This window comes from Microdochium trichocladiopsis, assembly GCF_020744255.1.
Source record: "Microdochium trichocladiopsis strain MPI-CAGE-CH-0230 chromosome Unknown B0I36scaffold_3, whole genome shotgun sequence".
NCBI lineage: Eukaryota > Fungi > Ascomycota > Sordariomycetes > Xylariales > Microdochiaceae > Microdochium > Microdochium trichocladiopsis.
The window spans coordinates 2,574,023-2,599,662 of record NW_025763546.1 but is presented as its reverse complement, the minus strand read 5'-3'; the positions used below and the strand labels follow the sequence as shown (position 1 = coordinate 2,599,662).

The 25,640-nt window shown below is 55.8% G+C and overlaps 8 protein-coding genes across 8 annotated transcripts; 4 read left to right on the top strand and 4 right to left on the bottom strand.

Annotated features, from left to right (window-relative positions):
* Window positions 1-2,129: 2,129 nt before the first annotated feature.
* Window positions 2,130-4,598, top strand: B0I36DRAFT_91699 (uncharacterized protein). Its single transcript, XM_046163580.1, has 4 exons — window positions 2,130-3,032; window positions 3,085-3,319; window positions 3,375-3,599; window positions 3,660-4,598. Exons 1-4 carry the CDS (start codon window positions 2,280-2,282, stop codon window positions 4,517-4,519), a joined length of 2,073 nt encoding a protein of 690 aa, XP_046015463.1. The 5' UTR covers window positions 2,130-2,279; the 3' UTR covers window positions 4,520-4,598.
* Window positions 4,599-5,557: 959 nt separating this feature from the next.
* On the top strand, window positions 5,558-6,093 carry B0I36DRAFT_212137 (ribosome maturation protein; the record flags this gene model as incomplete). Its single annotated transcript, XM_046148930.1, has 2 exons — window positions 5,558-5,700; window positions 5,982-6,093. Coding segments are annotated over 2 exons (255 nt in total), but the record flags the coding sequence as incomplete, so codon positions are not given.
* Window positions 6,094-7,551: 1,458 nt separating this feature from the next.
* B0I36DRAFT_360751 (uncharacterized protein) lies at window positions 7,552-8,149 on the bottom strand (the record flags this gene model as incomplete). Its single annotated transcript, XM_046158372.1, has 3 exons — window positions 7,552-7,608; window positions 7,682-7,998; window positions 8,092-8,149. 3 exons carry the CDS (start codon window positions 8,147-8,149, stop codon window positions 7,552-7,554), a joined length of 432 nt encoding a protein of 143 aa, XP_046015461.1.
* A 3,563-nt stretch (window positions 8,150-11,712) lies between these two features.
* B0I36DRAFT_382094 (uncharacterized protein) lies at window positions 11,713-12,870 on the bottom strand (the record flags this gene model as incomplete). The annotated part of the gene is made up of 3 exons (XM_046160893.1): window positions 11,713-11,822; window positions 11,975-12,693; window positions 12,783-12,870. The coding sequence occupies 3 exons, from the start codon at window positions 12,868-12,870 to the stop codon at window positions 11,790-11,792; spliced, it is 840 nt and encodes a 279-aa protein (XP_046015460.1). The 3' UTR covers window positions 11,713-11,789.
* Window positions 12,871-13,510: 640 nt separating this feature from the next.
* Window positions 13,511-14,821, bottom strand: B0I36DRAFT_382093 (optic atrophy 3 protein-domain-containing protein). Its single transcript, XM_046160892.1, has 2 exons — window positions 14,512-14,821; window positions 13,511-14,425 (listed from the first exon to the last, which is right to left on the bottom strand). The coding sequence occupies exons 1-2, from the start codon at window positions 14,737-14,739 to the stop codon at window positions 13,769-13,771; spliced, it is 885 nt and encodes a 294-aa protein (XP_046015459.1). The 5' UTR covers window positions 14,740-14,821; the 3' UTR covers window positions 13,511-13,768.
* Window positions 14,822-15,497: 676 nt separating this feature from the next.
* B0I36DRAFT_360748 (kinase-like domain-containing protein) lies at window positions 15,498-18,652 on the top strand (the record flags this gene model as incomplete). Its single annotated transcript, XM_046158371.1, has 3 exons — window positions 15,498-15,839; window positions 15,903-16,351; window positions 16,420-18,652. The coding sequence occupies 3 exons, from the start codon at window positions 15,498-15,500 to the stop codon at window positions 18,650-18,652; spliced, it is 3,024 nt and encodes a 1,007-aa protein (XP_046015458.1).
* Window positions 18,653-19,279: 627 nt separating this feature from the next.
* B0I36DRAFT_429504 (uncharacterized protein) lies at window positions 19,280-22,201 on the bottom strand. The gene is made up of 2 exons (XM_046162501.1): window positions 19,990-22,201; window positions 19,280-19,907 (listed from the first exon to the last, which is right to left on the bottom strand). Exons 1-2 carry the CDS (start codon window positions 21,875-21,877, stop codon window positions 19,648-19,650), a joined length of 2,148 nt encoding a protein of 715 aa, XP_046015457.1. The 5' UTR covers window positions 21,878-22,201; the 3' UTR covers window positions 19,280-19,647.
* Window positions 22,202-24,708: 2,507 nt separating this feature from the next.
* Window positions 24,709-25,212, top strand: B0I36DRAFT_347158 (uncharacterized protein; the record flags this gene model as incomplete). Its single annotated transcript, XM_046156538.1, has 1 exon — window positions 24,709-25,212. One exon carries the CDS (start codon window positions 24,709-24,711, stop codon window positions 25,210-25,212), a length of 504 nt encoding a protein of 167 aa, XP_046015456.1.
* Window positions 25,213-25,640: the final 428 nt, after the last annotated feature.

The window sequence follows — 25,640 nt, the reverse complement described above, 5'->3', positions numbered from 1 at the left end:
GAACTGTGGCTGGTGTGGTTGTGTGGCTTGACCTCGAGTCCACCAGCCACAACCTGGAAGCCCGGGCTCCGAGCTTGTGGAAGGTGGAGGGAAACAGGAACAGACCCGCCCAGGTGCGGCAGATCGGCGCTTGTCCCCTGCATGACTGGGGCTCATAAACACCCGTCAAGCTCAGGGCTGCATTCCATTGGAGCCAGCGACGTGCCAAGGCATCACGATGGGATCTGGGCTCTAATTTAATTAGTCGCCCAAGGTGAGAACGATGAAGGCAGGGCCCTTGACGGTCCCATGCACGCGCATCAGGATGACCAAGAACCGCCATTCGGGCTTTTCATCGTATGGGAGTCCTCAGATGACTACCGAGGTATATTGAAGGTGCGAAGCCAGCAGAATGGTCGCCGAACAACTTGGTGGTTCCAGTGTCTCTCTGTAATGGCCACGCACTACGCCAGAGCACGGACACGGCGGATCTGTTGTTCCTCATCACCTACAGCGCCGTTTTCGCGCATGATTTGCAACTATGACGCTGTCGATGTCGCTGTCGACAAGGTTCCAGAGTTATCTGTGGATCCTGGATCTCCCTGATGGGAAATGTTTTGCTGGGCAGACATTACCCCTTATGACGCATATTGTAGCGATGCTAATTCGCTAGCCGTGATGCACATTGTGCTAGTGTGCAGCAAGCCTGCATGGCCGCCTTGTCGTGCTTCCCGTGCTAGCAACGCCTCCGCAGGCCGGCCCAGCCGAAAAGAGAACGTAATACAGTGTCTACGCTGCTCGCCGGCGTACACTATCTCTCCGCGGGAGATTGTCGCGTCGATAGTGTATTTCTCAAAGGACCGGCGTTCTGACTGCTTTTGCTTGTCTCGTGCTCTTCTTCGTCACATCACGGTCGCAGCCTCTCTCGAGAGAGCATTTCGCAAAACCAGTCCCAGTCTCTCGTGCTCCCACCTTCGAAATTTAGTGCCATAGACCTACACGTGTCTCACCTACCGTGTGGAGGGGATCCGCTGCTCGTTGTCTATTCTCCCAGACATTATTCATATACAGTGACAGGCTGTGTCTCCATTGCACAAAGTTTCGTGTCGGTATCCGGAGTCGGAAGATAAGTGTCATCAGCCTGTCACGGGGGCCGCCCAAAGTGTATTGTACTTAGACACCTGACGAGAACACAGGCTGACTGTGGCTTGAGTTTATGGGCCTGCTGCCATATCACCCCTCGGCCCTACATTCCTGCCCTTTGGTGACGTTGACTCCCTCGATCGGCAGGTAGGACCGTATCAGCGCTGTGCCTGCCATTGTCTCTGTTGCCGTCTCAACCTCAAGACGCACATGACCGGCCCAAACAGCTGCTCTGCCACAGGTCCTCACATTTTCGCGCCAGGTCTACTGGGGGCCCGACATGCCCAGGGCAGCCTCTCTTGCTCTCCACTCGTTCTGCATCATGACCAACATGCTTTGATGCTTTTTGGCTGTCTTGGACCCCCAATTATCTTCACCTTCTTGGAACAGACTGCTTGAACAATGGCCGCCGCCGTCGCAAGCCCCCACCACCACCCGCGAGATGGGCCTCGAAGCTGTTCTCTGTACGTCTCTAGGCAAGCCATGGATGAGTACGCAGCTGCCATATCGCCATTGCGCGCCACGAAAACAGTTTCGGACATTGATCTGGACGGTCTCGACTTCTCCTATTTCGATGCTAAGGCCACGTGGGAAGCTTGCACAGAGAGACCTGAGCCGGAGACAAGCCCACCAGAAGACATATCGAGGCCTTCAGGCGTGGTTATACCATCCATTGAAGTCGCAGTCGAGGCCGAACGCCAGGCGGGGACTCATGCAGCGGCTGGACACAGACCCTTTCAGAAATGGATGCAGAGCCTGCATAGGAGGGCTCGAAGGTCAGCGGCTCTGGACATCGCAGATTGCTCCAGAGGGGCAAACGATCTCCATCCTGAGCACTCTCGTCCTCACCTGTTGACGAGACAGTCGTCGTCAGGATCCTCCTTCGCCTTCCTGACAGCTGTCCACAGTGCTAGTATCAGCCTCGCCAGCACCAGTCTCATGGCCCCCAGGAGGCGGTTGCCGGCACGCTCTTCCCATGGGTGGACCGAACGAAGCAGCCGAGCCTCAACACCGGCCCCCAGATTCTCTGAAGACAGCTATTTCGACGCAAGCGCAAACCCAGATGCAGAGGTCATCGAGCGATCCTTACAACGTCGGCGCATCTTGGAAGAGCTTTTGAGCACCGAGGAAAGCTATATCAGTGATGTCAGTTTTTGATGAACGTCTATGTCACAATTCTGGCTTCTATGCCTACCACCCACGAAGGGCTCCGGCAATCAATAAACAGAAATCTCACGGAGATCGTGGAACTTCATCAAGAAATGCTTAGCGAACTCCATTTGGTGGTTCCATGCTCTGAGTTCCCCACAGCCGACGGCTTGGCCCTGGGGGTACATTCCAGTGTGGTGCCAACCAAACGCCATCACCGCTGGCACAGTCTCGACTCGGTTGACGAGCATAGAGGCGACAAGAGAAGGTCGCAGGCTGGCAGCGGTATGGTTGCGGACCCGGTGGTAGCCGCAGAGGTGGCGCGAATTTTTGCGCGTCGAACACATCGATTCTTCGTGTATGAAGAGTATGGTGCCAAGTATGAAATGATGATCAAGGACTTGGCATCAGCTAATCAGACTATTCCCGGATGGGAGTCATACCAAAGGGGTCTTGAAGCGCTCGCAGCTTCTATTGGCTCGGAACAGCAGAACCTAGACGATTTCAAAAAGTCCCTCACGATCGCGGATCTGCTCGTCAACCCAATTCAGAGAGTCTGCCGGTATCCTCTACTGTTCTCAGAGCTGCTCAAGTATACCCCGGCATGCGACTGCCCAGGCTCGCATATGGAAATAGAGGACGTTCTATTCCGGCTGCGAGAAGCTACTACTGAGATCAACAGAGCAACCGATGATCCCGACGTAAAGGCTTCCTTGGAAAAGACATGGCTGTTACAGGATCGCCTTGCCTACCCTAGTCAGGTACGTAGGTCGTGCACCACATCGCGTGAAAGAGTATTGACAGCATACACAGAAAATGGACTCGGCGTCCCGATCCAAGACCCGGTCTTTTGGGCAGATCCAGCTCTGTGGGGTCCTGCATGTCTGTTGGCAGAGTGATAATGGGGTCGAAGGGGTTTACATGATTTCGCTGCTGTACAAGGACCGGCTCTGCCTTGCAACGGCCGACAAAGGCGATCAAAGATACCTCATTCGGCTGTGTGTCGGTCTCGGCGGAGTTCGGATCGAGGAAGTCGACAATGGGCGAGGTGAGACCAAGCCGCAGGCCGACCACGAAATCATGCCGTGCTGACATTTGTCCAGGACTCCAATGCCACACCGCTCCCTTTTCCTGGAAGCTTGTATTTGAGCACGACTGCCAATTGTACGAAATCATAATGACTGCCTGTAATCCGAAGGAAGAGTCTGAATGGCGCTCACGCCTCACTCGGCCCGATCCTGAGCAAAATTTCGGCGTCTGCGAGGCTGCGCCCTCAGATTCGATGAGCTTGAACATCAAAAGCCTTGGGACGATCTTTGGCAAGCCTGGTAATTTTCGAACCCAGACTCCCTGGATGAAGACGAAGAGGTTTACTGACAAGCACTCAGGAACTATTGCTCGTCGCGTCTCTATCCAGCGAGCAACTACTGTTGGGTCCAAATCCGCGCTGTGCCAAGTGGTGCTCAAAAACACAACAACAATCAAAGACAGTTCTTCTCAAGCATCAGGATCGACCATCAGCCGGTCACAATCACTACTCACAACAAGTCCGCGGAACACGCTAGCCCCTGCTATAGCTGAGCGAGTCAGGTTGGAGGTTTTGCTTGCGGATGTGTGGAGTAGGGAGACCTTGCCTTTCCCGGGCATGACGAGTCGTTCGAGAAGTGAGCACTTGGTGCGCAACTCTGCATCTACCGTCATGCGCAAGCTCAGTGTGGCAAGCATCTCTAGCTCGTTTTCAAAACGAACAACACCGCTCGGGCCAGTAGCCAAGAAGCAAGACAGCGGCAGGGTCGTGCCACGGACGAGCTGTGGCGAGTACACATCCTCGGTGGAGGACATTGAAGAGCCCGAGCCAGGACTTCCCATGATCAGGGATGAAGCCGAACGAAGCAAAAGCAGTCTTCCGCACGCCTTGGACAGTGGGGCCGCATCCGACCTTGGTCCTCACCGTGACAGCGTACCACGCTTTAAGTCGGCCAAGTCGTACGAAGTTCTGAGGAGGGGAGAGGACATGCTGACTTGTGGAAGCCCTATCCTTCGGACGGCCTCGGTCAACAGCAGCCGGCACAAAAGGCTATCCATCAAGTCTGTCTCGTCACGTATCCTAGAAAAGGAGAACGTTGTGGAGCATCGGGCAGTGCCTGTAGTACGAGAACAACATGGACCGTTGGGGAAAAAGTGGGCTCGGGTGAAGACCTTGAACCGAGAGCTCAGGTCGTCAGGACTTCGCAGCCTTTTCCGATAGGTGGGGGATGCGCTTTTCGCCTTATGCTTGCGCAATAGCGCCAGGGGCTCTGTATCAGTGCCGGTATGCAGGTCTTCACATGGCCTGCCGGAGTTCATGTACTAGGGCCGTTGGGAGCGTAGTATGTACTCACCCACACGTGAGCATCGTTACAATACTAGGAAACACAGCACAAGCATACGACTATCTCTGAGACGAATATTACGCAGCAATGTGCTGGGGTCAGTTTCTGACCTGCTCGTCCACCAACAAGAGTGCTCAGTCCCACGGAACAAAGCTAGCGTACAGCTGTCAAAGTGCCTGACGTGGATGTGGAGAGCTGTCGCGGGGAATGACGTCACTCCGTGGCCTGTGGGTACATATGCTGCAAAGAGAAGCAAGCTGTTTATTTGCGGGGAAGGAGCTTGCTTTCGAAAACAACCAGTCGGCTACGATGTCGCGTGCACATTGCCAGATACTGTGCCTGGCCCGCAGCAAGCAATTGGGTCAGCCTGGAATGCTCGGGCGGACGTAATGTGCAACAGAGGGCCCAGGTACAATGCTGTTCCGTGCTGCCTGCCGTGCGCGGCTGGATGTGGGCTGGGGACCAGGAGGGAATGTTCCTGAAGCTCGTGATGGGCGCCCCACACCAAATAAGCAGGCAGGTGCCGGCCTGCCTGGGCCCGCCGGCTGCTTGTCCTTGTCTCATGACGTAGCTCTGGCATGACGGGAGCACGGCAGAGCACGGCATCGCCAGGCAAGAGTGGACGAAGCTAAGGACGCACCTGCCACGACCTGCCGCGGGGTGCGCCCTCAGCCGTCAACGCCGGTGCCAGACCAAGGACGTGTGACTCGTTAAATTCTAAAAGCTCCCCCGCCCTTTCACACCATCCGTCTGCTTTCCCCTTCCCAAACTCATCATACTTTTACGACAACTTCACCACTGCAGCAGCTCGAGAACCGCAGCTCTCTAACGACTTCACCCTCACTCTCACCAAGACTTACCTCTCCCCCACTACCAACACAAACACCGTCAACATGGTCAAGGGCGCCACCACTCAGACAAAGGTCCACTACAAGGGCAAGGAGGAGGACTTCATCATCTTCCTTGACGACCTCGAGGCCTACAAGAAGTGGCAGTCGGACAAGTCCGTCCCCCTCGCCCACTTCATATCGGCCTTCAAGATCTTCATCACCCACAAGTAAGTCCCAATGGCAATCTCTTCTCAGCTCTTCGGGACAGACCCAATTGGGCTTGCCTCCGCATGTCTCGTGACTTCCACGGCAGGATGTTCCAGCAGACCGGGCAATTGGACCGGTCGTGTGCCCCAAATGATGCCAACGGGAGCGGTGCAGTGGATGGGGCATCTGAGCGTGACTCTACTCGCACACGCGTGAAGACTCCAGAGATAACTTGGCTTCTTCTGCACTAAACCTCATGATAAGTGAAGAGAACAGGGTGCTAACACAATCGGCTCTACAGGCAAGGCAACCAGGGCCAGTTCGACGATGCGTCTAAAGCCACCCTTGAGAACGAGTTTGGCACTTCCGGCGAGGACGATGTCATCAAGGTGATCTTGGAGAAGGGCACAGTTCAGGAGTCTCAGGTCAGTAATTCTTGTTCTCGAGTGCTTACTCACTCTGAATAATGGCCACGTGCTAATGATCGCTACTCTACAGTTCCCCGAGCGCCAAGGTCCCAAGAACGACTCTCAGGGCTCCCAACTCTCTAGCCAGCCCTCTAGATAGAGAATAGCGGTTCGGCCAGACAGAAAGCCTCGCGCGCCTCCTCTGCTGCGCAGGCATTTCTATAGGCTCGCCACAGCACGACACTGTACACGCTATCCAGCTATCAGGAGGCTGTAGACGAAAAGCGTTGTCGCCAGGTCAAGGCTGGTGCTAGTGCAAGAGGGATCTCAATCTTCTGCGATCTCGAAGGTTTACCAGGAGCGAAAGCCCCTAGGGACAAGCCCTTGACAGCAAGCACTTCCCAACTCTGTAATCTTATAATGCGAAACGCATGAGATATGAATAGCCAAACAGAATCAATTTCAGCGACTTGAGCCACTTTGATTAAGCTGTTTGACGAGCTCCATGTGTTTGACAGTCCCACATCCCGGCACAGTCCACACGAGGGCATATTGTGTTATGTCTCTGGTCCATGCAATCAAAGTTTCTGTCGCCATGGGATGAGAGACATTACGCACGTCTCCGTTGTCCGGCTAGCAGGGGCTCTCATTTCAGCAAGGAGATCGCGATCATCCAATGTGATAGTCAGAGGAGACTTGAGTGAAGAGTGCGTGAGCGAGCATGGGATGAATCTACGAAGTTGCAGTGTTTGTTCCTAGGGTATTCCCCCGAGGCTATGATGGTGTGATTTTACTGCTCACACAACTCGGTATGGCCCCAGTTTGCCGTACTCCGGCAAATTGGTCAGTTCAGGGGTATTCTCATTTGTAAATGTTCTCCTGCCCGGTTTTTTTTTTATATTTTCTTTTGTCTTTGTTCATTTTTGGTGATTCAAAAAATTGGTAATTTCAAAATAGAGTCTCTCCTGCCCCGTCTTCTTCTCATATAAACTTGAACATTTAGCAAGAATCCATCCTCCAGAATATGGGTATCGGCTGAGAGAAGGAAGATTTACCACACACGGCCCTTTCCTCCAGCCACAAGGCCTGGGGGTTACCTGTGTGTGTGCTTCCCACCCCCATGTAAATCCTGCTTTGCTTCCCCCTCCTTTGCTCTGCTCTTGGAAACCTTCTATCCATCAATCCATCCATCCATCCATCAATCCATGGGGGTTTCATCATCCCCTTTGACGAGAAAAAAGCCAATACATGCCCAGCCGAGCTCAGCAACGTGCACGGGTCTCCTGCTCGGGTTGCGGTTTGGAGCATTTTGGCTGAAAAACGGGAAATTTGGTGGTTGGTAACTGCTCGATTTCTTTGGGGGTGGTGGTCGTGAGATCTTGAATTGTACAAAAGCGGAGATCCAACATCGAGCAGACCGAAACCTCTTTCTCTCCCCTTTCTAAAGTTCTCTCTCTCTCTCTCTTACACCTTGCCGGGGCGACCACGCTGGGGGAGACTCCAAGGCTTTGCACAGATGATCTACAAAGAGACGGGGGGAGTTAGCATGAGGAGCGTCTTTTGCCAGAGTGATGGTGCTTTCTGCATTACATACCTCGCCTTCGCTGTACGCCCAGAAGTAGACGACCATGGCTGTGACGTAGTAGATTGCCGAGTTGGTGCTCTGGTACATCAGGATCGAGGCGAGCGCTGCGAGCGGCAGGACGGCCAGGCGGGCTTCGAGGCTGCGGTGGATGCTGGAGCCGGCGATTGGCTTGAGGGGGAACTCCCAGGCCATCATGGCAAGGCCCATGACCAGGTTGATGACTTGCAGTATCGGCAGAGGCATGACGACCGGGTTGAGCGACTTTGTCAAGAAGTCAAAGAAGATCTTGGGCCAGAAGAAGCCCTCCACGGCAGCACATACTTGGTCTGGAACGGGGGCAACAAAATAAGCGTGTCAGTCGCGAAGGCTCTTTCCCGATCTGAGCGTGCGGGCGTCGAAAGGGGGGGAGTACGACTTACATGAAGCTGCGGTCAGGACAATCAGGCGGGCCCAGTGGTTCTTGATAAGTCTGCCCATCTTGACGGTTGTTGCTGGTTGGCGGGTCTAGGCGGCGGTCGCGTTTTGCTGTTGCAGATGTGTTCGTAGCTGACTTGAGGTTGAGAGATATCCCTTCTGAGGCGTCTTATTTGCGACGGCTTCTCTGTTCTTCTCTTTTCGGTGATTTTCCGTTTCCCGATTCCTCGTATCTTCGCAGTCGAAAGGCGACCCAAAAGCTTAGCGTCTAAAGAAGGAATTACAACGATTGGCGAAGGATCGACCCTCTGAGAGATGGTAAAGGATTATGCGAAACGAGTGCCCGGCACGGAGAATACGACCAAAGGAGCCGGAAAGAAGAAAGAAGTCGAGGGCGGAGAAGCGAATCGAAGTGCTGCGAGGTAACCAGACCTGCACACACGAGGCGAGAAGAAAAGACAGCGAGTGGTTGAAGCGAACAACGAATGCGGCAGGCACTGGAAGGGGAGAGGAGAGAAGGAGGCGGCAGTAGGCGTGGGCAGACCGGGCCGGCGGTTGGCTATATTGCAACGGGCGGCGGCGGTGCTGGGCTGGACTTTGTCGGGAGCGAGCCCACAGTTTGCCAGCGGTTCCTTGGTCTCCCCCGTGTTGCTTCAGGTGCTCTCGGGAGAGCAGGGGGGATGGGATGCCGTTGCGAGGGGCGCAGGCAGGAGCTCAGGCGGCGGCGTCGTCTGATGTGCCGGCTCTGGTGGTACGGTCTGGGACGACAGCGGGCATAGGGGGCTCATGGGCAGGGCAGGGCCGTGTCCCAAGGGGCCGCATCCGAGACGGCAACGGCGTCGGGTTGTCTGGCGGTGCACGACGAAGGGGGCAGCACTTGGGCGGGTTTGAGACGGGCGGGACGCAGGGCTGCCAGGCGCAGGGCACGCTGCTCTTTTGTAACATTCACAGCCATGTATGTACGCCATGTATGCACCAGCGCCCAGGATCGAGCGCACTCGGGACGTAGATAGATTGACTGGCTGATTGATTGATTGTGCATCCATCGCTGCCAGCGGCGACCAATACGGGCAGCGCGTGACGGGCCCAGGTCAGCGAGGCCAAGTTGTCGAGCCGCCGAGGTGGAGCGGCTACCGTGGGCGGTGGCTGGCGGTGGCCAGCGGCGCATGCGGCCGAGGGCAGCACCTTGCCGACGGTGGAGGGGGCGCCCCCAGAGGTGATTGGCCGCGTGGGGCAGGGCAGCCCTGGCGGCTACAGGAGGCGCTGGCCAATGGGCAGGTGCGACACTCCTCGTCGCTGCAGTGTCGCCGGGGGGTCGTCCAGCGCCCGGCCGCCCCACACATCTTCTCCTCTCCTCCTCCGTGTCTGCAGCTCGCCCACTCGTCTGAAAGAGCCTCATCACGGCTGATTACCTCCAAGCTCGGCCGGCGTAAGCACCGCCTACGACTCATTAGTATATTCCCTCTTAGGGACATCGAGAGACCGAAGGTCTTGCAGACTTGTGCTTGCGTCTGTCGATGCCGACCACACTCATAAGCATTGCCCAGGCTCACCAAGTCAAGGAGCCTCGAACTTCGAGCCGGAAGAACCATTGCGGCCTCCCAGGTCCCTGACAATGGTGCGCCGCCAGGGTCTCCGTCTGCAGCCGGCGGGCCAACCCTTGACAGATTCTGCAGCATACAGCAAAATGCACATCACTGGGCCTCGATCCTGTTAGTTTCAGCATGCGATCTCCGTTAGCCGGTGGAGATGCGTCGCCCAGCTAGTCATCGATTGCAGACATCAGCGCAAAACGGTCTTCAAGATCAGATCGCTGCATTCAGCCACATGATCGCTAGTCAGAAGCCGATCCCTTGGGGTTCGGTACCGTCTACAATTTGGGGCGGGGGGGGGGGGGCGCCATCTGCACGTCGCACCTTGCGCCCCAGACCTGTCGGAGACTGCCTTCAATCATGGGCAGAACGGCAACCAAGGCGATGATCACGGCCTCCCACGTTACTCCTTCTCACAGAGAATTCTCCAGCTCTCCGGAAATCAAGACAACTCAAGACACAGCCGCATGGTCGGGCCTGGCACTGCTGAGGCACGTTGTGTTTTGTGGCCGGGGTGTACCCTGGTCAGCATCCTTGCCCACAGGAGGTGTCTTAGCGTAAAACCCTGTAAGAGCTTGGGCCTTGACGAGGTTCATGATGCAGAGAACTCGTCAGCTTTCTGCAAGCGATCACTCTAGAGTCTCAAACCCAACTTTTGGGACGATTGTTCCATCATATCTCAGGGACGAGACGATCCCCGATCACTTGTTTGGAATCAAGACGGCAGTCAGCCGAAGCTTGCCGCCGTTTGGAAACACAGGCTCTAGTCTGACGAACTCAGCACTTCTACTCCGAGGCCAGGGTGTTGCGGGTCTCCTTGCAGTAGCAGCCTGCTCTCAGTCGCAACTCTGCACAGGCCATGCACATCCAGGAATGAATGTACGACATGCGACGTGCGGCGTGCAGCTTCTTCCTCGCGCTTTACTGCAGCGAAGATGCGCGCTTCCCGGCTTGCGTCAGACCTGATGCGCAACTGCAGTACATGCCATTCGGTGACCATCCAGCACCCAAACATGATCAATGTCATTAGGTGACAGTGATTGTGGCGGCCATTTCGGGTCGACACGAGCCGATAAAAATGGGAGACGGCCACATGACCCAAATACGGCAAGCCACATCTCACCGCCAAACAGGACCGTACGACTTACCAATTATCAAGAATCCACAAAACCACCGCCGAGCAAAAGCTCGGGGACCGTTAGATCTGGGGATCTCGCTTTGACCTGTGAGCAAAAGGAAAGCTCTGCATTAGCGGCACGCGCCCAGTACACAATTTCCCAATCAAGCGAGTCGGCGGCTCGAGGGCTATTTCTATTGGTTCAGATGAGCTGGCGAGGCCGTGACAGTGGGGGCGACCGAATCTGGCCATTGGGGGCCGCCAGACTGGACCATCCACAGCTTTCAGCAATAGCATGGAATTTGATTCCTTGGTTCATGTACATGATTCGTTGTTGGCCGATCAAAGACTCCGGAGCATTTCGACGTGACTGGCTTCAATTGATGGACCAGGGCATTTCTCTGCGCACGTGGCTGCCATGAGTAACATGAGATCCAGCTGGAGATCCACTCTCGTGCCGTCATGCCTTCTCCGAGCTTCGTTCTCCCCAAGGTGCCGCATGTCTCTATTGCGCATCCGTTACTGGCAAAACCCTTCGCGGCCTGTTCATAACTCCTGACAGGTAGAAGAACAGTCAAATTTTGTGCGAATGTTCGGGGCTGTGGGCGAACCCAGAAACTTGTCCCTGTTGGATGCCAATCTGCAGGCAACCACGTCCTTGGCGTGCGCGCCGGCGTGCCTAGATGTCACCGTTCCTAGTGTATGCGGAATCATATGAGCACGGCACAGGTTTATTTATAGGCTCGCATCCCCAGACATGCAGGCCCGCGCTTGGCCAAATGCCCTTGTCACAAGCGGACAGATGCAGCTTCGGCCCTTGGGCACATACTTCTTAGTTCCTGGATTAAATATCCTCTGGGACCATTAGGATCAAATGGTTGTGCAGAGTGTGATTGATCGGTCAGCGACGTATTGAGCCATCACCTCCAAGCACAGACACCACGGGCACACTGCCAAGGCGTGACTTCAGGCTGCTCCAAAGAACACGCCACAATCAGACTCGTAGAGTAGATGAGCGTGGGACAAGCTGTGCAGGTATCGTGTCAGCTCTGCCATGAAAGGTTCGCGCAGGCAAGCCACCCATGATGGCGCTCAGTGCAGGACCCAACAGGAATGGGCTCTGCCGCGCGAGAAATATGTTCAAGTCTGGAGAGCCACAGCGCTAGCCTATTCCATTACAAAGTCCTCCAGCCAAAACGCAAGCGCCCGCTGCCCTTCCTCTCCGAGATACCCCAAGATCTTCTCCTGTGCTTCAGGGTCGTCGAGCTTGTCCAAGTAATCACGGAATCCAGTCGTCAGGTCCGTCAGTACGTGGATACTGTGGTCCGAGAGTGGTTTGTGGGTGATACTGTGCCGCAACACTTCGAGAGTCTGCTCGATTGAGGCGTTGTTGTTCTGGGCTCGTGGCACCAGCTTTGGACGGCGGTTGACGCACAACTGTCGATGGAAGGCTACGAGTGTCTGTGGGACTAGCTCCCACGTTGCGCAAGGGACGACGGGGATAACAAGATCGCTTTCCATGAGGCTGAGGACAGACATGGGCATTGTCAGGTGGCTAGACCTCAACATGATGTAAAAAGCGAGGTTTGGTCCCATGACGTACTCGGCTTGCAGTTTTGTATAGAGGTTCATCGCACGGCTACTAGACGCGGCATTGTCTTTGCTAGCATATTCGAGGACAAACACAATGACCGAATCTTGGCCGCTGCCATTCAGGTAGTACAACCGCTCGATACGCTGCCAGGTACCCGCCGAAAATGTACTGCCTGCTGTAGTCCCGTCATCGACATCAAGGTCGCTCGTCGACACAAAGCTCGCGCGCAGCACAGACTCGTGCAGCTGGCGAGACTGCTGGGCTGGGAGGAGCATGGCGGCATCGTGGGTCTCTAGTCTGGCTTCTGCAGTAGAGTAAGCGTTCAGGTCTCATGAAAGTTGCTGTGACGCCTTGGAGAGTATGATGTACAAACAGACTTGCTTCCATACATACCTCTCCATTTGGCGGTGCGAAAGGCCATCACCGCGTTACTGCATGCTGGGCGTTGGCGGAGACTGGTGCAGAACTGAAGCCTGTCCATGGTGCGACAAAGATAGGGATCTAGAAGCTGCTGGCTGTTTTTCGTGAAGAAAGGGCCGGCGGCGCAAAGAAACATGTGTTTTTGTCGCACGGGCCTGTCTCCCAAGATTGATTCTGCACAGCTTGAAAGGCGGGCTTGACGCTTTCAAGGGCCGGAGCGGTCTCGTATGTTCGGTCCATTGAGCGGGCAGAAGTCTTGGTGGTGTTTTTGTGTGCACGACTTTGAACACTTGTACTTAGAATGCCGGTGGTCTGCGTCGATCAATTCGTACATCACACGGGTTGCTCCTTCCGTGCCTGTCGATCGTTGTGTGCATGTCTCTCATCACGGTTGGCGCCCGTGGAGCGCTTCTTTGGGAGGTGCGCGCATTGCCCGATTTGATATCGCGGTAGGTTTTATACACAAGTCAATAACACCTATCCGTTCCCTGTAAAGATGCCAAAGCCCGGGAAGCCTTAAGAGAAGGCTGATTTCAATATAGACTTGTACTTGACATGTGCAGCAGAGTCTAGTGAGCGTTGCTGTGGAGGTTTGGGGCTAGTTTCAATGTATTCGTGCAGTGGTGAAATCAACAAGCAAAGTGTTCCCATTGATACTGAGACATGCATCAATCAGTGGAGCGGCATATCGTCACGATGACCTCTGGTAGCATTTCTAGAATCGCTCGAACGTAATTGTAATATATCCTCTGAGCTAAGTGGTGATGGTATACAAGCAAGTAAAGCACAAATGTCTAAAACTGTCCACCCAAATCGTCTTGTCTCAGACACCAGCGTCATACTTCCGAGAAGTGTGCGCCCTGGTTGCCCGTCAAGGTTGAAACATAGGCCGCCATGCGCCGGGTATATGCAGAGTTGCTATAATACAAATCTATAATGAAATGCGGAGGAGGAGACTTTTACGCTGCCGGAGGGCTCTGTGGAGGCACGCCGCCAGCTGCAGACGGTCGCAGTTCCGGCAGTGCCACGGGCAAAGGCGAGGGCTCCAAGAGCGGTTTCTTCGTGGCCGGGTCTTTGAAGCCCTGTAGCGCCGCCTCGATCAGTCGCACGCGCTCCTGCTGCTGCTTCTCGGCCTCTAGCAGCTTCGCCTCGCGCTGCTCGAGCTCGTCGAAGCGGGCGGTGAGTTCCTTGATCCTCTCGTGGTTGGCGTCGGGCTTCTGGGCCGCTTTCTGGTACTCGTAGAGGATGATGGCGCTGGCCACGAAGAGGATGAAGGCGTCGCCGAGCACGTCAGCAAAGAGGTCTACGGCCTTCTCCTCGGGCAGGGGCCGGAATTTACGGCGCCAGACCTGAAGGAAATTCATTCTCTTCTTGGCGCCCTCTTCTGTGGTTGTAGTGCCCGTCCTCGGCCGCAGTTTTCTGCTCTCCTCCTTCTCGACTTCCTCTTTGGTCTTGACGGTGGGTGCCTGGGCCTTCTCCTTGGCTCGCAGCTCGGCGGCGGTGTCGCGCAGCAGGGACACATTCATGCGCATGTTGAACTGGTGTATGTACTGCCCGTAGCGGGCGGCGAACCTGCGAAAGCCGGGGTGCTCGTGCGCCTGTAATTTTATACGATTCTGCGGGGGTTCGGTGCCTACGGTCAGCCGGGGAGTCTTTTGAGCGGGCGAGCAGGAAACTGCCCAAAAACGACGACATCACGTACTGCGCCATATTTGGAAATGTGTCGAATGAAGAGCGAGCCGAGCTTGAAGAGCGGGAGGGCAACCATGGCGGTAGGCGGACCCGTGTGGGTGGCCGTGGATGTCGAGGCCGGTGTGCCCGAAGGCGGCGTAGAGGGACTAACGTAGCGATTGTGCCGGATGGACGGGAGTGCCGGCAGGGGAGCGGTGAAACGGGCGGTTCGACTCGTGGTATTTGTGACTCGAAGCATAGAAGCAGTCGTCGCGGCCGGACACCATTCCAGAGCAAAGAAGAAAGTGTGCTGTGGAGGGGCCGTTCAGTCTGTGGCCAAGCTCAGGGTTGTCTGACGTTTGGTGGGCGGGAGCAGCGGCGGCCGACGGAGCTTGGCTCGGCCAGGTCCCGCCCGCAGTCGCAGTCCACAGGGCAGGCACCAGCAGGGGTTGACCCGCCGTTGCTCCGGAGCAACGCGCCCCACACCGACTGGTGGCCCCTGATTCGTTGCGTGTTTGGCATGGCATGGCAGTCGTGTGTGTGTGCGCGCGCTGGAGAATCCCCATCTCAAAGTTGTTGCTCAGCAGTCGCAGCTCCAGGATTTGTTGTTCTTCAAGCTACAACGACCCTCGCCTCTGCGCCCATCACAAGCCCTCACCGGCAAACGACACCCAGGCTTGTGGCCTCATGAGCATCCTCTCGCCAAAGCCACTCACCCCTACCGACACCGCGACTGGCCGTATGGAAGTTGTTGTCGTCCCTACCACATCCACAACACTCGATATTTAGGCTTGCTATTGTCTTTTATGGTCCGTTGGTCCCTGAGCAGCATCTTCAACGACCGCCTGTCAAGACTACTACCGCCGCGCCTCTGGTACATGGACACTGACACGCCAGCCCTCCTCTCTAGACGTCGGCTCTATTTATATACATGACCTGATCATCCCGTCGTCGTCCACCACTCGAAAGTTTAGCCCATCACAGCCCGCTCGGCTGCCCGCTACCTTTGTTTTCCAGATGGCGGACAGAGTCTCGGCGGCAAAGCACGGTCTTGATTCTGACGCGTTAACTCCCCGCGACGTCAACGTCCAGCGCCCACCCAAAGCACAGGAGACCGCCGCAAAGGTCAAAGCAGCCCTGGCGTCCAAGCAGACCCAGAAGGACAAGGAGCACCCGCCTCCGCCTCCGCCCATTGTCTACGAGCCTCCCAGCTCAGACCGCAAGGATGGAGCCTCTTACCAGGTTGGCAAGATGCTCGGCAAAGGCGGGTTTGCCATTTGTTATGAAGGCTATCTCAATAAGAAGCGTTACGCCCTCAAAATCGTCCGAAGCAAAATGGCCCCAAAAATGGAGCAGAAGGTCCGTCCGCTCACTCACTGTTCATGATGATGAATCGCCATTGCTGACTCAACCGTCGTCCAGTTCCAAACCGAGCTCCAGATTCACTCCAAGATGAGGCACCAGAACATTGTGCACTTCCTGAGAGCATTCTCGGCGGATGCCTGCACGTACCTCGTGCTCGAGCTGTGCCCGAACGGATCCCTTATGGATATGGTCAAGCGTCGAAAGGGCCTGACCGAGCCCGAAGTGCGATTCTACTCCATTCAAATTGCTGGTGCGATTAGATATATGCACAGCAAAGGCATCATTCACCGAGACCTGAAAATGGGCAACATCTTCCTCGACCGGCAGATGAATGCCAAGATCGGCGACTTTGGGCTGGCCGCATTGCTCGTGACAGGCAAGGATATGCAGACAATCCGCCGCACCACGCTCTGCGGCACTCCAAACTACATTGCCCCTGAAATTCTCGAAAAGGGCAAGAAAGGCCATGACCACATGGTCGATCTCTGGAGTTTGGGCATCATCATGTGCGTACCATGTCTTGCCTACGTCAACGCTTAAAATGAAAGTGTAGCCGCTAACCCATTCACACTAGGTTTGCCATGCTGACTTCGAAGCCTCCCTTCCAGTCGTCCACAACCGACGAGATTTACAGGCGAGCAAGAAACCGTGATTACGAGTGGCCAACGCCAGAGACATCAAACAAGTATATCTCGCAAGAAGCCAAAGACTTGGTGGCGTCCATGCTCGAAGAGCCAGACCACCGCCCAGAGCCTGATGTTATTGTTCAGCACGACTTCTTCCTCTCTGGCCACATTCCGACACCCGAAGAGATCACTCCCAAGCTGCGCGACTACCCTCCGGATGCGGAACGTTTCTATGCGACCGAGCTGACACCTCAAATGGCATCATACAACCTGCGGATACTCAAGGATATGTGCAGAGCATGCGAGGTCGGTCCGTGGGCTGGTGAGAGGCCCACGCCTAAAAGCACGTGGAGAGAAATGGCCCTTGAGGAGAAGGCAGGCCTGACTCCCATCATCCCCCTGGCCGAAGGCATTGTTTATAGGCCCTTTGACGAAGTGAGGAGGGAGCAGAGGCTCCTCGATGGTCCCATTGTTGGTCCTATGCAGGCGTCCGTCCGCCATGGGGAGACCTCCGCAGCGGTGCACGACGGTCCATCTGGCCTCCTTCGTGCACCTCCCCAAAGCTTTGCGGCCCAACAAAGAGCTCAGAACAAGCCCGCGAAGACAAACACCGCCTTGCGCTCGCAAACGATGGCGGAAGAACCAACGGCGCCTGCCGTGACAGCTGGAAGTCTCCGCACTCGTGCAAGACGGGAGCTCAACACGAGCTCTACTGCGAATGACGTCCTGGCCAAGCCGGCTTCAAAACCGACCGTCAGGACATCGGCCTCGCGTTCTAGACCAATTGAGACTCGCACGAGGACCCTGGATGGTGTCTCCAACAATGTCTTTCCTGTAATCGAGGAGAAGAGCTCGAGCACTGAACGTATTAGGGCCATTCCGGAGCCATCACAGCAATCTGGGGCGCTTCCTGCAGAGCCACCATTGGGAACTTTGTTTGGTCCGGACGAGCGCAGAATGTCAGTCCCGACAACAAAGCCAGACATTGTACTTGAGCGCCTGTCGCGACTGCAGGCCGAGCTGGAGAGAGCCCTAAACTCTCGCTCCATGGCCGTCATGGGCAAGAGCCCACCACCTTCCTCACCTCATATTGTCGTGAAATGGGTCGACTACTCCAACAAGTTTGGCCTCGGTTATATCCTCAACGACGGAGGTGTTGGGTGCGTCCTCCGGAGCATCCCGGGGAGCGCGAGGGGGGGCAAAACGGTGACTCTCCCACCCTCGTGCATTCTCGTGCGCGAGGCTGAACAACATTGCGCACGCCGGCACGATCCTGGCTACCCGGATCGCCATCAGATTGTGCCCATGGCCAATTCGGTTCAGTTCTACGAAAACAACGGTGCAGGAGGCATATCGACCGTGTTTGTCAACCCCTCACAATTCAGAATCACGATCAACGAGGATGGCACGCCCAGCAAAGTGCCAGTTGGGCGAGACATCTACGACTATCGGAAGCGTGAGCTTCTTATTCTATGGAAGAAGTTTGCGAATTACATGATGGCATATGGTCGGGATCAAGAGGTATCTGAGGATTCTGGCTCTATCCACGCACCGAAGACAGACGCAGTGCAGTCGATGCCGCCGAGCGATGTAGTGACATTCTACCAGCGCATCGGTGATGTCGGTTGCTGGGTTTTCGCAGACGGTCACTCCCAGTTCAATTTCCCTGATCACACGAAGATCGTTCTTGATGCCGAAGGGACGTGGTGCCACTTCTGGCACCTTCCCCAAGAGGCAGCAGAGAAGCTTGCAGCAACCGGCGAGCTGGACGAGTCTGCGCTGGATGACCGTGCCGTTCTGTCGTACCCTTTGCAGACACTTCTCAATTTCGCGACCAAGCCTGCAGTCCGACCTGTCCGCAACACGACGCGTAAGCGGCCTGAAATCAACCCAATGCTTCAAGGTATCCCCGCGGCGAATCACTTTCGCCAGAAGATTGAGTTCATCCGGGGCATTATCCGCGAATGGGTGATGAACGGTGGTATCGGAAATAGCCGGATGTCCCGTGAACATCGGCAGCAATGGACGGGCTGTCGTGAGACGGTCCACAGTGGTCCAAGCAAGCATGTATGGGTTACCATTGGCGCAAGATGGGGTGACGAAAGATACTCGGCCATGGTCGACCCCAAACGCCCCGGCGAGCTAGGGGAGGAAGTTGAGTCGAAGAGGAGTTCTTCATGATGCTGATGAGAGTAAATGGATGGGGGGGAATGACATTGCCCTGTTTTCACTGAGACGAGCGCATCGCAAAAAGTCTCTTTTCTTACGAGCTATGGTCACGAGGTTACGATGGGAGGCGTTCTTGGGTTTCTTTTGCTTGTTCGTCCTCATAATCAGTCCGGGGGTTCTTGCACTCAGCCATACTCACTTGCAACGCACAAAGAACACTGACTTGTTGTTTCTGGCATTGTCCATTCTACTGCTCTGCATGGCATAGCGTATATAAAGTATAATCATCCCACACTCTGACATGCTGGCGTAAATAGTCATGGTCTTATGTGCACTTCCTGATGTCCCAAAAGTAGGGTAATCGGATGTCTCTGTCAACACAACTTGCTTGACACATTGCCGCATTAGCTGTCGCCGCGGACAACCTTCCCTTTTCCCTTACGCATCTTCGACCTGCCCTTCAAGTTATTGATTCCCTTTGTTGCTGAGTTTTAATACGTGGAGTATTTGCGTCGTGAAAGAGCAGTCCCCATCCGCGTAATTCTGCAAAATCGGGGTCTTGGTCTTTTGATAATCTTGGCACTACAAGATGGCCAGTAGTTGTATTCACGTCACAAATTCACGTGCCAAAGAACCGTTCTGGTCATTACGTCAATTTTTCGATGATGCGATTACGATGGCTGATGCAGTTGATGAAAGCTCGAGCGATGCGATGCAGGTGCGAATGAAGGGGGGCAAAACTCGAGACAAAATGCACCTTTTCCCATGACCTCCTGATATCCCAGCAGTGAAGAAAAAAAAGATAGAAAAGTCGACAAGCTCCTCCCTCAGCCCTCAGAGTTTCCAAGAATGCGTATGCGTGCTGCATGGTCGCACGACCAGCACCAACAAAGTGCGAAGCGCTTCGGTGTACCTGCCAAACCCAAACCACAACCTGATACCATGAAGCAAAGGTGCCTGCGCCGAAACCCTTGAATTCTGCTCTCCCATCGGCCCCCGTTGAACAATTACATTACGATGCAGTCTTTATCGTCCTTGGATTGGTTTTTCTTCATCTTTGCGTTGCGCGGAGGAGCAACATCCATAGGAACTCCGCGAGGACCGCCTCCACTGACAGCCTCGCGAATCACGGCCAGTCTCTGCTTGGCTCTCTCATCTCCAGCGTCGGCAGCCTTGACGTACCAGACATTGGCTTCTAGAATATCACGTCGGCAGCCGATGCCCATTTCCGTAAAATAACCGACAGCGTACTGTGCTTTGACAAAACCTAAGGCGAGATGTTGAGGTTAGCAACTCTGGCATACTCTGTCTCCATGGGGTCATGTCAGTAGTGACAAGAGCACACGTACCAAGTTCTGCAGATCTCCGTGCCCACTCGTACGCTTCCTCTTCGTCCTTCTCCAGCACAGGCTCGGCGCCAACCATGTACCATGCGCACAGCCCCATCATCGCTCCGGGGTGGCCACGATCGGCTGCGCCTGTGTAGAAATGGACGCTGAGCGCAGGATCCCGCGGGCAGCTGAGCGTCCCATGCTCATAAGCATCGCCCATGCGGAAACTAGCCTCTGGGTGGCCAAGCTCAGCAGCCTGAGTGAAAAGCTCGGCAGCGTAGCCCTCGTCCTTGAAGATGTCTTCGCCATAGCCCGTCTCGTACAGAGTGCCGAGATGGTAGGGTGCGGCATTGTAGATCGTGTCCGCCGCCTCTGATGCACGTTTCAACCATTTCAAACCCTCCCTGTAGCGAGATTCTCCCAAATCTCCAGACAAGCAGGCCTTACCGAGACGTGTCATGGCACCTGGGTGGTTCTTGGAGGCAGCTGTCCTCAAGAACTGAATCGCCTTGGTGGGATCTGAACGGCAGCCCCATCCAAATTCATAGCACAAGCCCGCACGGTAGGCTGACTCCGCGTGGCCGTGCTTGGCCGCGAGCACAAACAGCGGGAATGCGGAGTTCGGATCCTCCTTACCCTTATTGAATATGCCGGACGCGTAGCCATCAGCCAGGTAGTACTGGGCGAAAGGATATCCAGCGCTCGCAAGCTTGGTGAGAATGGCCTTTGCCTCTCGCACAAGCTCGGTCGGCGATGATTCGGCGATTTCTGGAGTGTCAGGCTTGGCCGACCCCTTGCGTCTCGCAGGTTCTGACCGGCTCAGCCCCTGCTCTTGCGCGGTCGAAATCAAGAACACTGCGAAGGAGTACTGGATGGAGAAGTCGTTTGTCTTCTTGACGTTTTGTCTGTACATCTCGAGTGTCTTTTGTGCGCTAAGTAAAGAAGCATTCGTGCCGACATTGTTGCGCAATTGTGAGTTGTCGAATGTGATCGGTGCCGGAGCTGGCTGTGGATACGGCACGTTGAGAAGTTCTGCATACGACTGTGGCCTTACGTCTGGCGATCGACGAGCTGCTAGAGGTGACTTGCCGCGAGGACCTCCATCAGAGAGCAGAGAATAAGATGATTGCGGTCGTGGCATGGAGCTTCTGCGGATATTGGAATTGGGCGTCAGGTGGCGGTTGATGCCTGGGTCTCCGAGATCCGTGTTGGACGAGTTGCGCGAATGCATTTCCAACGGCACACTGGCCACCCGCGGCATAAATGCTTGGTGGTGATACTGGAGCTGAGGCACTGATACCTCCTCCAGTATCGGATCTTTTAATGAGCCTGTCTGGCTGCCACTCTTCTCCTGAGGACCTGCCGAGACGGAGCTGTGGCTCGTCTCCACCGAAGAAGCTTGAGAAGTTTCTACTTGGGATGTCGAGGTTGTGTCAGACTCTCTGCTGAGCCTATCTTGCTCACCAGCACCCTGACCATTCACCGTGCTCGCCGTGGATTTCCCAATCTGGCCGGGGATATCTGAATGTTCGGAGCCCGGAGGCAGGGTCTTTTCGAGCTCAACACGTGGGGCCTGTCGCTGCTTCGGGAGAGTAGACGAGTGCGCATGTGATGGCGCCCTCGCTTGTGGTTGCTGACTCGTGACCGGGGCGTCGCTGGCATCGTGAATATGATCGTCTAGATACATGGAAACTCGTTGTTGTTGGAAACTGGGATCGGATCCTAGCGCCCGGCTGTCTGGCTGGAAGTTGAGTCGGACTGGCGAGACTGGGGCCATGCGGATGTTGCCTGGCATGTTGTTGGGGATCGCGCGGGGAGGGCTGACGGGCTTCCTGTGCAAAGAGCGGACGGGAGACGATGGAGAAGCTGCAGTCGCGGGCGGCGAATTGGCCGTGACTGAAGCCATGGCTAGGTGTCAGGACGACTGATGGTCCTGCGTTGCCGTTCCGTTGTCCACACCAGGTGCTTGCTTGACCCTGAGCGAGCTCGGTGGGACCTGTTGAAAAGGCCCCTGCGAACCTCTTTGTGCGGGAGATGCTGCGAAACGGCGGGCCACAGCGGTGTTTGGCAGCCAGCAGACGGTGATATGCTGTACCCCAATGGGCGGGACTGAGAGGCGACAGAACGAGGAGCAGGTGCTGGACTTGTCGGAAGTACACAAGCAAAGGCCGTGGGGTGAGAGAATGTGCAGGGACCGGCGGCGAGCGGCAATAAAGGGCTTGGGAAAAACTGGGGTGGGAGGGTATCACTAGATCAAACACGAATAAGTCTATGGACTGACGCAAGAGCCGGGCTCCGTCAAGAAACAGAGGCGCGGAAGGGCACAAAGACAGGGGCCGAAGGAGGGGGGCCAAGACTGGGGCCAGGGTTGGCGGTCAACTCGGAGGCGGTGCGGCCCACGAACTGTCGGCGCTGGCGAGCTGGCTGGGACTCTGGCGGGTTGCTTGGCTCGCTCGCCCTTTGTGGGAGATGCGTGACAGCGAGCGGCCCTGCAGCAGGCGATGCAAACAATGATGGGGATGGCGTTGAGAATGATGCTGGCTATAATGACAATGGCACTGCGCGCAGCCGCTCACGATGCCGTCGTTGTTGGGTGGCAGTCCCTCGAGGCAAACCAGCGTGCTTTTGTCTAGGACACAACGCCAGCTGGCCAAGGTAGCGTAGACGCTGGCAGGCGGGAAATTGGCTGGGGGGATTTGTTTAGTGATTGGAGTCGGCAGGGACGATGAGCTGGAGCTCCCATGGCTTGGCCAGGCGTAAGGCAGGCAGGCAGGCAGGCACATATCTGCTGTCTGTGAGCTAGTCAGTCAGTCCAAGTCACCTCCCGCCCATCGCATTGCAACAGGTCTCTCGTAGGCCAGCCGGCCACCCAAACCGACGCATCCCACGTCCCTCCCTCGTGTCCGCCTTACCCGGCTCCCCCGCCCACTCCGACCTGCCCGTGTTGGCGCCCGCAGGAGGCCGTGGCCCCGTCGATCTCACATCGCAGCGGCTCAAGTGGCCGGGGCCCGGTCCTTCACAGCAGCCTGTCCATCGTGTTCCTGCAGTCGTTCTTGGCCTACTGCCATGTTGGGAACGTTACCAGCAACTCCCCAGGACCATGGACGATCCAGCGGGGCCTGCCACAACAGCCGTAATGCCTCGACGAGGGTCCAAGCGCCACTCCTGTGGCGGTTTGAGATATCAGAAGGGCTCCAGGCGCCATCTTGCACAAAAGGACGAAGGCGCCAGTCCCGGCAGCTCGCAACCAGGGGCATGACATGCACACAGAAGCTTCCTCGCTGGCAGAGTTCCCGAAACGCACAGGCCTAGGCAGAAACAGCATTCAGCTGGGTGGGTTGGTGTGGACCACCAGCATCCTCGCAACCGCTCTCTCGAACACTGTTCATCTAACTCATGCGCCAAATGATCGGTGTGCTGCTCCACTCGAAGAAAGCTCCCGCCGCACGCTAATTTAGCTCCTGGTAGTGCTGGTCGCATTCCAATAACCTGAACTCTGGGTTCGCCAAAATGCAGAAGCGTTCACGTGGTGCTGTGAAGACTTCGGGGAAGCCTCGTCCGACTTACACGTCTCACTCAAGAATTTGACTGCCATCATATGCGCTAGCAGGCAGCCTGCCCGGCTCCAGCCAGCCATGACGTTATTGCTGCACAGGATAATTGATGGCAGGGGATGTTTCAGCTCTTTGACGCACATAAGAGAACCCTTTGTGGCCAATCTCGGCCGGTCTGGTGGTGCGAATCGGTTTGGCAGGCGCACCAAATCCCGGAGTGTTGGATTCTCGATGCCGACCACACGTAGCAGAACTGTCCGCTGTGCTAGTCACCTCTCACCAGGAGCACCAGATCCGTTTCGACCAGAACAATAACAAGCACGGCATCAAATCAGGATTCACGACCATGAACCCCAAGCCTGTTGCAACACAGGTAGAGTTCTTGGCATATCAATGTTTCACCATGCAGCCTTGGATTGCCAGGCCGTCCGTACTCAACGCCCGAGTTGCTCCTACGCGGCGCCTGCGGCGCCTAGCACCAGAGCGGGCATCCCCATTCCCTGATATCAATTCCTATCGCAATCGACGAGGCTGGGCGGGTTCACGCTGTGTGCCATGCTTCCGATGTCAACCCAATCGCTAGGATGTGCCAGGACAGTGGTTGAATACGCAGTATCGCCTTGGCAACGATGGCTTCGGCTGAGGTCTGCCGAGTGTGTATTTGTGCCGTCCTAAAGCCAAGCGTTTGGCCTCTCGACTGCTGCGGTTGGACCATGACATCGTCTTCGAACCAGACGAGATAAGTGCCCAACATTCGGGGATGGTAAAACTCGTCTCGCGCAGGTTCATTGCTATTAATACTTCTGTCTAACCATCTCTGCATCCGGCTTCCCGTGGCTTGCCCTTCACTTTGCAATTTCAGTGGGACAGTGGGGCGGAAGCTTCCACCGAACTTGTCAACTTGGGGAATGCATTGACAGCCGCAGTGGGGTTCAACACAGCACCTGGTAGACGACAGGACCAGCGCAGTGGGCAACGCGTGGGTACAAAGTGGACAGCGTCTTGTACTACGTAGTGCCTGATCGCAAGCTACCATAACCTTGGAAGGTACTTGGCCGACTGCTGAAGAGCATCAGCCCATAACCGCAGATCCAGTTCCCCAATGAGGTGAGCTTCACGATGTGCTGTGAGAGCATCCAGGTCTGGTACAAGGGACCACATCCCCGGCGTGATGTGCACTGGGATGGCCTTTACGACAAGACCTCACAAGGTTGCAGGGAGGCGACCCTCCCTGCCAGCCAGCTCTCCACAACCATGGGTGTCTGAATTGCGACCGTCATGGCCCATGTCTGCCGGTCAAAAGTCGCCGACAAGACCTCAAAACCCCCCGTACCAGGCGCCAACAGAGACCAGCCAGCGTCTGTCGCAAGCAGAGGCTCGCGTTGAATGCCTCGAGGTCGAAGCACAAAATGCGCCAGACAAACCTGAGCTCGCTTCTGTTATTGCGTCGCCTAACACCACCAGGCCGAGCACCTTCTGCCATCGTGGCATTTCAGATAAATCTGTGATACACCTCGCGCCTCATTGCGCTTACCAACCCCCGAGCCGTGGACCCATCGAATGGGATACGAGGTTGAGTATGCATCAGGGCCATCTGGGCTCCGGGGATCCAATGCACCGGAGACCCTTGCTGGTATTCCGAGGAGGAAGCACCGAAACAAACCCTGCAAACTCCGATGGTGGTTAAATGAATGGGTGCATTTACAGCCTGAGGCCTTGCAAGTCACGATATTCGGCGAAATCTCAATCAATGCATTCAAGACCGCAACTGGACGAGAAGGCTGCGCGGCGATCAATATCAAAAGCCGTCCTGTCGACCTTTAACTGGTCTGTGCCGCCGAGCCCTCGGCAGATCAGCATCTGGCGTTTGGACTGTGCCGCGACCCTGACACTAAGTTTCCGAGAACCTGCCATGTTGAAACTTCGGTTTAGTACTTTGTGTGGAGGCTGGGGACCTGTGATTCGAGTATGCCTTCGAGTGGGAACAGCTACCAAACATGAGGGAGCCACAATCGGGCCTATATTCTTGGACATCAGCTCAGGCGTCGCTGCATTCATGACTTCCCAGACTGGCGGCTCGATGGCATATCATGCGAGTATATAAACCGCTGCTTT

Excerpts from the sequence above, each read along its gene's own strand:
- B0I36DRAFT_91699 (XM_046163580.1), top strand. The coding sequence starts at position 2,280 with ATGAACGTCTATGTCACAATTCTGGCTTCTATGCCTACCACCCACGAA. Across the intron at positions 3,033-3,084 it reads GCCTTGCCTACCCTAGTCAG|AAAATGGACTCGGCGTCCCG; the intron begins GTACGTAGGTCG and ends CAGCATACACAG. Across the intron at positions 3,320-3,374 it reads GGAAGTCGACAATGGGCGAG|GACTCCAATGCCACACCGCT; the intron begins GTGAGACCAAGC and ends ACATTTGTCCAG.
- B0I36DRAFT_429504 (XM_046162501.1), bottom strand. The coding sequence starts at position 21,877 with ATGGCTTCAGTCACGGCCAATTCGCCGCCCGCGACTGCAGCTTCTCCA. Across the intron at positions 19,908-19,989 it reads ACGGAGATCTGCAGAACTTG|GTTTTGTCAAAGCACAGTAC; the intron begins GTACGTGTGCTC and ends ATCTCGCCTTAG.
- B0I36DRAFT_382093 (XM_046160892.1), bottom strand. The coding sequence starts at position 14,739 with ATGCTTCGAGTCACAAATACCACGAGTCGAACCGCCCGTTTCACCGCT. Across the intron at positions 14,426-14,511 it reads ACATTTCCAAATATGGCGCA|AATCGTATAAAATTACAGGC; the intron begins GTACGTGATGTC and ends GAACCCCCGCAG.